General features: G+C 23.4%; 1 protein-coding gene across 1 annotated transcript in view; it reads right to left on the bottom strand.

Moving 5' to 3' along the window:
- LOC126906514 (metabotropic glutamate receptor 2) overlaps positions 1-14,104 on the bottom strand; it is a 161,839-nt gene that overhangs the window by 115,613 nt on the left and 32,122 nt on the right. Inside the window, exon 3 of the mRNA XM_050687060.1 lies at positions 12,400-12,545. Coding sequence (XP_050543017.1) covers positions 12,400-12,545 — 146 coding nt within the window. The remainder of the gene's footprint in view (positions 1-12,399; positions 12,546-14,104) is intronic.

Raw genomic sequence — 14,104 nt, forward strand, 5'->3', positions numbered from 1 at the left:
TTTCCTCTAACATTTTATTTTAAATATCTTTCTTTATGTACACATTTAATCCGAAATTCAAAAGTCATATTGAATGAATATTTACATACTATTTACAGCAATATTATACAGAAATTTATTTTCTATATATTATTTTGCGAATCATTTTTTTAAAATTAGTTAAGCGTGTATAATCAAACACTATGTCGATAAATAAATACAATTATCTATTTCAGAAGTTTCCTCTAAAGTTTTATGGTCAATTAAATAGATTCATTTCAAATTTCATTAAAATTTGTTTAACAAATTCAGAAATATCTCTACACTGACTATCATGAATATACACTAAATTCAATTAACACGTTTAATTTATATTATCGCTGATAATTAAAAATTTACCATCTAGTCAATAGAAATTCTCACAATGATATTTAGCTGCAATTTTTTAAAAAGTTAGTTTTTGAAATTTGAATTGCACAATGCATTTACATAGAAAACTGAAGAACAAAATTTTCTACAATGAACCACGTCATTGCTTTACCACAAGTCTACGTTGTTTCCAGCAAAGTCTAGAATGTACAGCTTCTACTGCTGCTAGGTTAATTTTCTGTTGAACGTGGTGTGCATAATAATATCCTTTCGGTGAATAATCAACAGTGGTATGCATAGTGCAGTACGACGACAGGGTAGTTGAATGGATATAAAAACCAATCTTCCGGATTATAACCATTGCCAATGGTAAAATAATTTAACATCTCCTCTTTCATCGCAGTCAGTCTATACCCAATAATAATCCATACAAAAGAAGGTCTCTACTTCTATTGTTTTCCTTTTCCACGCCTTTTTATTATTCTTGAAAAGTTTACTTTTAGATTTCCCTTTTTTGTCAATAAAATTATAAAAATAATTGAAAAAGAAACTATTAAGGCTTGTGTTTTGTCAGAATTAATAGTTTTATTATGTTAGAAACTTTAAAGCAGTTCAATTACTAAGTATTCGATAGTCTCGACGACACTACCATTTCATTTACAATTATTTGGTTAAATATGAATTAAGTTAGGGGAATTGGATAAGACCGAGCCTCTAAGAACTGGGGACCAACAATAAATATAAGATTTCATTATTAGAAACAAAAATTTTATAAATAGTAGGAAATTTAAGTTGGCTACGTATGCGCATGGCAAAATATTCAGAAAATTGAACAGAAAGTAATTATTAAAAAATGACAAAAACAATGGGAAAACACGATATTGTCAACCTTACTTAATAATATCGTACCTATTGTAATTTGGTTAAATTCGGTAGTAAACAATGCTTAGGGTGGCTCTTAATTAATAAATTTTGAATTTTAACCATCTCACCCTCCTACTTTATTCGAATATGAAAAAAAACCCAGCACAGTAGGGACGTGGTATAATTGGCTCCAGTATAGATGATATTTGACAGTGATTAAAATCACTATCATAAAAAACGCTTCGATGCAAATCTGTAGATAGTCTTTAATTTTAAGAAATTGGTTGATTATTGTAAAAGCAAAATTAATTCCTATTTCTAATTATTAGTTGATTTATAAATATAATTTATGAATAATTTATAATTTTCATCAAAGTCAAAAAAATACTTTTATTATTCAATTTTTCGTGCTAATTTCAAATCAGCAATTATATGTTTTCTATCACCAATAATTTTTGATATTACTAATTAGTTAAAAATTATAGGATATAACTATAAGGTAAATAGTTGTGAATATTTCAATTGTATCATCTATTTAAACACCTAGAGTTTCATAGAAATTATCAATATTTCTTTTGAAATTCTTTATTACGATAATAAAATAATTAAAAACACAAAAAAATTGTTATTAAATTATTACAGATTTTGATTTTTAAAATTTTAAAAATAATCAGTGCGAAATACCATTTTAACCTATGTTTTTGGTATTTTAAAGTTTATTTTTTGAAAGTTTATAATAAAAAAAAAGTTGAATTTGTTACTCTAAGCTTTTAGCTCAACTTCAAGTTTGAAATTTACATTATTAAAAAGATAATTTTATGAGAATAAAAAAATAGTATTGTTAAGATTAATATGCAGTCAGGAAATTATATAATTACTATTTACTGTACATTTATCAGAAAAGCTCATTATTGTAATAGATCACTTAAATAGAAATCACAGTAATCATTTCTGAGTAATTTTTGGTGTTTAAAAATATTCTAAAATTGAAATATTCAGAAAATAATTAATTTTAATGATTTACTTTAACTAAAAAAACCAATCAAAATGTTGTTAAAAAAATCTACTCGATTGAGTGTATTATAAAATTGATTATAATTGTCAACAAAAATTTTGTTAAATTCAGGTGAAAATAAAAATAATTTTTTTTTTAGATTTGTGATTTATATAGCAACATGATACCAAAAAAATTGGAATATTATAGACTGTTAGTAACAGATAAATAAAGTTAAAAAATTAATATATTACAAAGTAAAATTATTTAATTATGTAAATGTAATCTATTATCATATTAGACCTAATTGGACAATAATAACTTTAAAAACATTAAAAATTAATGATTTTAATTGTCTATAATATAGACAATTATCCATTCTCCATATTATGGAGAATATGAGCTAATTAAATTTTTCATTGATAAAGTGGAAATTTTTTCAATTTTTGAGGGTAATATCATTAACTAGATATTAGTTGTGATCATTTGACGTATCGTTAAAATAAGTTGGTCAAGTGAGAGCTAAGAAAATAAATGAAAGCCATAAAAAAAAAAAACAGCACAGTGAGGTCGCGACACAGTGGTGACGTGGCATAGTTAGATCAAGTATAATGATATCTGACAGTGATTAAAACCACTATTAAAAAAACGCTTCGATGCAAATCTTTTGATAGTGTTTAATTTTAAAAAATTGACGGATTATTCCAAAAGCTACATGCTTTGCTATTTCCTTATTAATATCTTGATTAAGATAAAGTATGTCGAATAAAAAAGGGATGTAAATATTATTTCTCATAAAAAAATTGTATTGATCCATACACTTTTTAATAAGTTATAGCATTATAAAGTTAAAAATGTAAAAAATAAAATCCAGAATTTTCACACAAAAATAGTATTCGGTAGCCATTTTCACCGTAAAGACAAAATAAAGTCCGAATTTTTTTTTCCATAATAAAGTATATTACATTAGCTTTAATTTAAGATATATATAAAAGTGTTAGACTTTCCGGAACACTTTCATAAGTTAAGTTTAAAAAGTTAATTTTTCGTGAAAAAGTTGTATTTTTAAACCCTTCTTGTGGGCAGATAAAGGGTCAAATTTATAAAAAAAATATACCAAATGATAGGCAAAGACATGATGCATCTATGAAAAAATATATATATATTTATTTATTCATTTTTGAAAAAGTTATGGCAGTTTTAAGAAAAAAAATTGAAAAAATTTCGAAAATTAACGATTTTTAAATTTGTAATTTTTTTGAGGTTTCCCCCATTTACGGGGAACGAGGGAAATTTTTTGAATTTTTGAGGATAATGTCTTGGACTAAATACGTTTTGTGATCTTTTGACGTATAGTCGAAAGAAATCGGTTTGGTGAGATCTATGAAAAAGTGGTAACAGACACAAAAAAAAAAAAATAAAACACATCATAGTAAAATTAATACCTTCTCAGCTTCGCATCAAAGCTAAAAAACAAATCTTCATTTATAAATGAGGGCGTTCTATAATTCTAAAATAGTATCTTATTAATCATAATATTAATAAGATTACAACTTTGAATTTATATACCTAGTGCTTGAAAATAAGAAACTTTGAGTGCTTTTTATTTTTAGAAATATTAGAAGATAAAAATACTATGTATTAAGCTAATTAAAAATTTCAAAGTCGTTTTTCTACGTTTTGGGGAGGAGCGTTGACTAAATATTCAAAATAAAATGACATTTTTTATATTTTTCAATTTCACACTGTAATAATACCGCTCTTTGTGTGCTGAATTTTAGCATAAAAGATGTATGGATTCATTGTGTTACAACGTAAATACAGTATGGCATATCTTTTATTGAATATTTCCGAAAAAATTATAAGGAATGAGTAAAAAAACATTTAGCAGGCAATAAAAGTTTTTTTTGTTCTCATGTAAAAAAGAACATTGTCTCTTTAGGAAGCAATGTTCCTCCGTCAACGATTTGACGCTATGTCAATATATAAATACTAAATGGCATAACTTATGTATAGTTTTTGAGATATGCTGATGTTCGGAATTATCAAAATTGCAGTATTATCCAACTATCCTCAATACACAGAGTAATTTATTAAGCGTACTATCATCTCTTTTTGTTAGATTGTAAATGTAAAGTTTATTATAAAAAATATTAATCCTAAGGGTAGATTTTAGAGGTAAATTTTTATACTGTTAAATAGAGAATAGTTTAAATAAAATTTTGACTGATCGAAGACCAGTTTTGTATCATTAATTTTTGAATTGATATAATTTTTAGTTAAAGACGATAGAATACGTCTTGCGTATATGCGTTAAAATTGAAGGCGTTAAAAATTATCCCGCTCCTCACCTTCTTTAAATCTTCTAATAACTCAAAAAATTAACGCAAAATCAGTCAAAATTTTATTTTAGTCATTCTCCATTTAATATTAAAAATAATAACAATGGGCTCCCAATTAACTTTCAAAAGATACCCTTAGGAATAATTTTTTTACAATAAACTTTAAATTTACAATGGATTAAATAGTTTATAAAAATAAATCAAGTTATAAACTATAATTTTATATAAANAAGGATAAAATGATTTTTTACAATAAACTTTAAATTTACAATGGATTAAATAGTTTATAAAAATAAATCAAGTTATAAACTATAATTTTATATAAAAAAACATATTATTCAATGAAAAATGGGGATAGTATGTTAATATATCCTTGTCTATATAGTATTGCATTAAGAACATTTTTCAGTATATTTATAATTTTTAAAAATTAACTTATACATTACTAAATTAATAAGTTATTTCTATGATCAGTGATGAAAAATAAAATATGCCATTAAATAATTTTACACATTAGTTTCTATATTCTTTTTAATAATGTATATTTTATGATTTTATAAAAATTAATTTTGACTCATAAACTTATTAACTAATATAAGCCAAATAAAGTTTGAACACCAGTATCCACAACCTAAGAAAAATATTTTTTTTTTTTAAATTACTAAAAATGTTTTTAAACGTGATTTAGTCCCGACACAATGGTTATGTCTTATAAGTTATTACGAATACTTTAATATGATCAAAACTCTTCCGTTGACAACTCATATGCGTTATTAAAAATATGCATGAAATTCTAAGATTTATAAAGGGTTTTATTTATTTGGCATATATTCGGTAAAATATTTAAATTAAAAATACGAAAAATAAATTATCTCAACTTACTACGGTTCTTCTAGAAAGTTTTCAATCTCGACAATGCTATTCATTTAAAAATAAAATATATTATTTTAATATAAAACATACGTTGTTTTAAAGCCCACGAACAATTTTTTTGAAATTCATGAATCAAAATTTATTTTTTAAGACTTGTTTAAAAATAGCACACTTAATTATGTACATTTTATAACTTCAAAGATATACTTAAAATTAAACTACGATTAGATTGAATATTTGGATTATTTAAACAAATTTCTCATTTAAATAAATGAAGCTATTTATTGGAAAGATATTTTGATTATGTTTAAAACAATTACGTTAAGCAAAGTAAAATGTTAAAATCTCACTTAAAACGATATAAAATTTACATTTTATTCATTAATTTCAACATTTAAAACAAAACTTTATATCCTATTATTTTACCAAAGAGATCATGATGATGTTACTGAGTAACAATAATAACCTATATATTTTATAAGTTCAACATAAGTTATTTTTAAATTAATCAATATTTATGCACTACTTATCAGGTAATAGAACTATTAATACAATGTCATTGTTTAGATATGATTCATTACATTGTCTACAACTACTAATTATATCATGATGTTGTATTATAATCATAAATGATTAAGGATTACTTTAATGTTTTCAATAATTAAATACAAAATAAACAAAAAACAGATGTGACATTTTTTCAGTAAAATACGTTAAAATTATTCACCTGTCAATACGTGAAAACATTTAAACACATTTTAGTCATAATAATCATCTCTTATTTACGAAGTCTAAGTTTAAAATAATATCACTCCTCTCAAGTCATTAAGTGTCCCTTTTAAAATTTATGATATGTTGTTACGATTAGATCATCTGTAAAAATGGATTCCTCTTATCTGATTCAATTTTAAATTTAAATTTTTTTATAATTATGAGCAAATACTGTGATTTAAAAAAAAATGAAGTTTTATTTTTTTGTTAAGGTCAAAGTTAAATACAAAGCCAGGATGATATACATATAAGTAACAAAACTAACAACTAGAATAAGCTTTGAATTTAGTGTCACATAAAAATTTAATTCATCTCTTAATACGATGAGTTTAATTTTTATGTAACATTTAAATGATTTTAAATAATTATAAAAATCTACTTGCCCTGATATTTAATGATACAATTTAAAATTTTTTTAAGAACAGATTTAAAATATTTTTTTCAATTACCAGTTTAAAGTTTTTACAATTAATTTTAGAACACGCCTTTTTTAAAAAATTTTAGTTAAATATTTCAATTTAACCTAAACTAGAAACTTTGTGCTATTAAATATAATTAAGCACAGAAGTACTAAACTTAAACAATTCAAAACTTATCCTCAGAAATCATATAATCCGTAATTCATATAGTTCGAATGAATTAGCCAGTAGTTTATTAAGAATAATAATTCATAAACATTATCTGTCATAACCAATAATTAAAACAAACAGAAATGTGAACTTTTGCCTAGAACTTGTTATTAGAGAAATATATTGAGTTTTACTAGCTCTAAATTTTAATTAGTGTAATATAATTTGTTATTCAAAAGTTATGGAGAATTTGGATGAAAATATATAATGTTATACTTTCATCGAAATTCTTATTCATAAATATTTATATAAAAGGCGAGAAACAATGATATAAAAAATCTAATAGCTATTAATTCAATTAACATTTCGTTAAAATTTATTTTGTAAATAATTATTTTCTTTTACACATTCGAATCTTTTTTTTTTTTCTTAATAATAAAAATTTTTTTATTTTTTTAAGATTTTAAAATAGCCATTTTTTATCCATTTTCTTACAATAAGTTTTGATGGGTCAATTCAAATTTTAGGACAATACCTATCAAGATACATACATTCAAATATATTAAAATGCTCATTATAAAATGTATGTACACTATATCTACAGTGAGTAATAATGCTTGAGATTTATACACTAACACTATACTAGTAAGGTCTGTACCCACCCGCACTACATGAACACTAAATAATTATGTTATTATTGGCATAGCCAAGAACCATCTTTGACTCCCTAACATGTCAAAGAAGACCTACCACCCTCTGTAGCATGTTTGGGAAATAGAAGGATTTAAACAATTATCATCATTCATCAAAATGATTTGTAAAAAAAAGGCTAATTCAAATTATTGAAAATAAAAATAAAAATTGATTATTATTTCATTTTTTATTAATGATTAATTATAAAAAAATGTTATACTTTGAACGTAAATTAAGAGAACAGTAGTCTATGAAATGATTATTGGATCAAAATTAATTGGAATTGTTATGTAATCGTGATTTACTCTGTATAGTATATTTTAAAAAAATAATAATTTAGTAATATCTTTGGAGGGTTCGTTCTTTTTGAATTTAGAAATTAAAAATTTTCTATAGAAAACCATGAAAAATTAAAATTTTAAATCTCAAGATTATACGAGTATTTGTCATTTTAGAGTAAAATATCAAATAGAATTCAACGCAATACTATAAATAAAACTCATCATACATTAATAATGCTTATGCTTTAAGTATGAAGTAAGTATTGTACTTGTATATGTGAGTTTTCGACATCTACTAAATATTAAATATTAATATTACAGTTTTTGAAAAAAAAATGCTGTAGAAATGTAATTTTAAAAGCAAATAAATAAAAATGTAATACTATTATATGAAAATTTCCAAATTTTCTTAGTATTATTAAAAGTCATACAATGTGGTGTCAAGTTTAATATCGTAGAATATACAAAATTGTTGTGTATGAATCACTTAATAATCGTATGGTAAGTATTTTCATATAAAAAATGTAAATTCATAGTGAAAATGGCAAAAATAAGAGAGTCTTATTGTTACTAGATAGAACAGGCGTTTCTAAAAGTAGTACTTAATATATAAAACTCTATTGGCAAGTCAATTATTTAGTTTGTGTAATATATAGAAATATTTAAAATGTAATAAAAATCGAGAGAAGGGTTTGTATAAAGTAAATATATTTCCCGCTTTAAAAAATATTTTATATAACAATAAATATATTTTTTTAAGTGTAATGCGGAGTACGGAGAGGAATAAGAACTAAAAACCCTTGAATATAACCTATGAAAATGATCTGGCCGTATCTATGCTGGCGATTTTAAAATTTTCTTTTTTCAATTATATCACACAATTCAATGAAAAAATGGATACATTGTGTTAATAATCGTAAATACATGCAGTGTTATTCGTTTCAAAAAGTTGACATGGCCTACTTTTATGTAATTATTATTAGGTAACTATAAAACAACGTGAAACCACCATTCAAAAGGTCTTAAAAATATAATTTTTCAGTGGTAAAATTATTTATTCAAGAAATATTATATAAAAAGGCTATTAAAAATTTAAAAACATAGCAGTAATTAAATTGTATCATGTACTTATTGAAACATAACAATTTATATTCTTAATAAAACGTAATTATATAATTCATTAATGATGACTGGTTTACAACCATGTTGATTAATTACTTTCGTATTTTTTTGATATTTAATTTCGAGATAATTGCAAAATCAAGCAGTGTAAGACTATTTAAATTTATATGAAATGAGTTGTGACAATTTTATTTGTCTTTAACAATGTCTTACACTATTATAACTATAGATGTACTTGATACCGTTTTCGTTAATATTTTACTTATTTAATTTTTTTGTTAAATGTGAATTTAAAAACTATACTAAATCTTCGTTTGCAAAATTAAAATATCATTTTAATAACATAGTCAAAAAGAAACGTTATTTCTCCATCAAATATGCTAACGACGTTTCAGTGAATCTGAAGATTTTGCGATTTAAAATTTATTTACAGAAAAAATTACTAAAAAGTAATACTAAATAAATTTGTATACTTAATTCGATTATTTATTGAAAAAGCAACTCTGGTAAATATTTTAAAATAGCGTAAATATTAAATAAGTTTAAATTAGTTTTTGAGTTGTTATATTTATTTTACTTCGAACACAGTGTAACATTTTTAATAAAAAATATGCACTATTTTCTTGACAAGAACTGAGTTGATAAGAATTTGTGTTTTCAAAATTGCAACTTAAAATAAATAAAGTCTTATTTATAGAATTTCAACAATATTTTTTTTTATGTTTTTTATAACTCATGTGTAATTACAGAATTGACAAGCCAAGCTCAAGATAACTAGGCAAATAATTCACCCGTGGCGTATAAAACCCATACTGTAGAAAACAGATGTTACTTGATAGATGGTGAAATATTATGTATGATGAGAATTTAATGATAATACACAACGAAAGTAAATAAAAAGTAATCAATATCAAAAAAATAAAGATTGCCAATCGATTAAATATCAATAACTTTTTATGCGATTTTATTATATACAAAACAATAATTAAATAGCTTAATGTAACAACCAGATAAGTCAATTTTTTTAATTTTTTAGGAAAAGAAATTTTATCAACGTTTTTTCATAAAAGTAATGGTAAAATGTTTTTTCTAAATTATATATCTTCACGAATAATAGGAATATAGACTCGTTTTAATACTAAATTACGCAGAAAAATTATATTTATTTAAAATTAATGAAAAGTTATTTTTTGAAAAAGTTGGACTTATTTGTTTGACGCACCAAGCACTTCCATTTTATCAATATTATCTTAATAGTTTTTTGTGAATAAAACTAAAGACTGATGAGTTCATTTCATTGTAATTTTTACTCACTTCTATATTACTATTAAATTACATTAACATATTTAAATTAAAATATTTTCCTCACTAATGTTTAACTTAAAATCTATCGTATTTCAATTTTTAAGTTGTTCGTAATGGTAATAAAAGTATCTTAAAACTAACAATTTTAGTTATTTTGCTAAGCTATTTTTACATAAATATTTACACCACGTATAAAAAATATGTTAACTATTTGAACAATGTATCAAATCATTATAATACTACTGTGCACAATTTATACTCAAAGTTTTTTCATACTTTTGAATAAGAAAATTTTTTTAATACTTTGAAGTTTGATCTATTATGATCAGGTGAAAAAATGTAATACTATAATGATGTGCTAGCTATACTACCAGCACATACAGTTAAAAGTGTAAACACATGTTTTCTTATTAAAGTATGGCTCTTATATTTTAAACAAACAACGATAAATAAAATTTATGATGTCGTTTCTATAGTCATCTTGACATGCAGTGTCGCTCTTTCATGTAGACTTTGTATTATGTTAAGAGGGAATACCCAAAAATAACCATAAATACCTTAATATCATCGTAATACGACATATCAAAAATACTATTAAAAATATGTATTCAAAACGAATCGGATTTATCATGTGTTGCAATATTTATGATGTTAAGCATTTTATTTTACATGAAAGTGTCTATTTTTTCATAAAAATAAGGTTTTAGTTATCATACATTAATCGAAAAAATATTAATAAAACAGCATTGGTCTTGGTGATGGTCAATAGTATCTTTACTATAATACTGCATACAAAATAATTTTTTTAACACTAGCGTCTCAATTTTTCTTAAAATACTTTATGAACTTTTTTTTCACTTTTATTAATTGCATATGTATCTCCATTTATCTGTTATAAAATATTTTTTATGTTCATGCCTTTTGTCTTATAGGGGTGTCAACTTTATATTTTTAAATGGAAACATACATATTTAACTAACTCTGTATATGAAAATTTCTGTAATAATTATTAAAAAGTTTGTATATAAATAAATAATAACCCAGACTACATTTTTTAAATAAAACAAAACTATTTTATAAATTTTCATATTAAATTTAATTTTCTTTAAAATAGTTATGAATTCACTTTTCGGTGTTTTTATTGTTATTTTCTTTGACTACAAACTTCTTTCGACAAAAAAAAATAAATCTTCTAGCGCTTAATTAATGAGCATTCTTAAGCGTTATTTAGAAAGTTGTGTCATAAACATTGTCTACTTTAAAGTTCAGTTTAACATTGTCAGAAAATTTAACAGCTATTTAAGTCTTACTCATAACAATCAAGAATTTACGCATGCTATCAAAAAGAAAATATACAATAACACTTTGATGCGAATCCAACTGAATTTTCAATTATTATTATCAAAGAGAAATGGCAATGTTGCGATTTGGGTCTATATTACACTTATGAGTTAATTTATTTGTCAATACTCTTAAAAATTCTTAAATACATATATGTAATCCTCTCAGATCTCATCATTTTGTAGTATCATAATCATAGGTACAACTAAATCTATATTATAGAGATGCTAAAAAAGGTATGATAATCCTCCAGATCTCATACATTTATATGGTTAATATAAGTGCGTTCAATGAAAACAAAGATTACAGTCATTATCGTTATCTGCATACACATATAAATACATTTTGACGTCTATGATGATACGTCAAAATATAAATTTATTTTGCTATTTTTTTAAAAATTATAATTTTGACATCAATAAAATTAAAAAAAATTAGAACATTGTTTATATCAATATTTGTACAACCAAATTAAGAAATGCGTTCTAATTTGTTGGGGGTAGCTAATGTTCCCCTCGCACCCTCCTCTTGGTTAGTCATAATTTATAATCTTATCAAGACAAATTTAAATTCCTTTAATTGCGATTTCTTTAAAAATTTTGAAATTCTATACACAAGTTGGCTTGAGATCGTTACTTTCAGCTGGTAAAAAAAAACTGTACCCTTACAATACTATAAGGTTTGAAAATTATTTAATTAACTATTAAGAAATAGAGTAAAGTGGTAATTCAAGAATAAAAATTGGCATTTTCTTTAAAATAATGTATTAATAATCACTCAATTAATTTATTTTAATACTCATATAAAGTGTAAAACCTTAGCTTATTTTTAATGATGCATAAAAATATGATAAAATTTTATCTAAAGCTTTCCTTAAATTCTTGTTTAATTGTTACCTGTGGTATTTTAAAAAGACGAAGTAAATTTGCTACTTGAACAGACGTGACACTTGAAGCCGCACCAACAACACCCGATATTACTTTTTTCACTTGTGATTTGTTACAATGAGAGTATTGAGTGTCATCTATGTTACTAATAGAACCTGAAAAAATTACAGTTTTTAATAAACAAGGTCTCTAGTAATTTATTTAAGTTTCTACTAAAAACTTGCAATTTTCAATAAAGTATAAAAAAACATTGAAATATTATTACATAGGTTAATTTAGTATGTTATGTAAAATGTGTCTATTAAAACAAATACTCAACATGCCTTGTGCCCTATTTCTCACAAAGTTTTGTGCATATTTCTGAATTGATGTTAGGAAACAAAAACTTGGATTAACTGTGTTTTATTGTTGATGAGTTCATGTGAAACATTTATTAACAAATTTAATTAATTTTATAAAACTGTAGTGTGTTGTAATTCAAGAGTATTTAAATATTTCAAAGGCAAATAAATACAGGTGCAATTATTAATCAAAAACGTAATTATATGTTGTGTTTATAAAGTATATAACTATATAGCATATACAAATTCTCATATACCAGTACATTTTATAAATAAATGCTAATACAATATAGAGTTTTATCATTTATTTCAGTTAATATTAAAAAATTTTTAATTAATAAAAAATAAATGAACTTCGTTCGTAACATATTAAGAATATTTTCGTAGAGTAGTATACAGTGTCATTTATGAATCAAGGCTATAATTTTTTTATTTCACATATAAAAGCATGTAGTTCTGATAGTCCTTTAATAATAATTATTAAATTCAATATGAGTATTAAATTTTGGCGATGAATTAACAAGCAATGAATTGACCGCCGATTAATTAAACAACGCAGTTAATTAATTGAAATCTGTCATTAATACGTCAGTTCACAATGTGTATTTACTCAAAGTGGTACAAGAATTCAAAGCAATTGATAAATAATAGTCTATTTAAAATGTGTCAATACTGTAAGCAGATTACAAAATTTACCCAGTATAACGCCAATAGAATATTACATTTCATTGACACTATATATGCTAATATATACATAATGTAATCACCGTGAGTATATTTTTTACTAATTATTATAATTCACAAATATTCTATAATTAGTAAGCAAAGTTTAAATTTATTTTCTTTGATCAATTAACGATTGATATGAAATCATATCATTCGTTATATTTGTAAAACAATAACAATAATTATATTGTTTTGAATACTACACACTGTCCTAGTAATGTATACGTTTTTATTTCGTCATTCCAGACATTGTTGGTATAGTTACAAAAACAGTAAAAAAAGTACTCCGAAAAATGTATCTCTTTTTATAGCAGTTAAGCTTTTATTTATGACATTAAAAGCCCAATAAAATATTGACAAACTTTCGCGGAGTAAAACATAAACGTAAAAAAGCATGCACATGTTGCACATGGATAGAAACAATACATACACACGTATGTTGTTTTAAAAAAAATCTCAATGTAAATTTATTTAAAAATATTTCCTAAAGAAATATTAAAATAACACAATTAAAATCATAATCACGAAAAAACGGAGAGATAAATTTTTATGGAAAATAAATCCAAACATAAACTTTGGCTTGAGACTAAAATAAAAAAAAACATTTATTCAGTGAATATATATATATATATATATATATATATATA

Source organism: Daktulosphaira vitifoliae, unplaced genomic scaffold (genome assembly GCF_025091365.1).
Source record: "Daktulosphaira vitifoliae isolate Bord-2020 unplaced genomic scaffold, ASM2509136v1 Scaffold_5, whole genome shotgun sequence".
NCBI lineage: Eukaryota > Metazoa > Arthropoda > Insecta > Hemiptera > Phylloxeridae > Daktulosphaira > Daktulosphaira vitifoliae.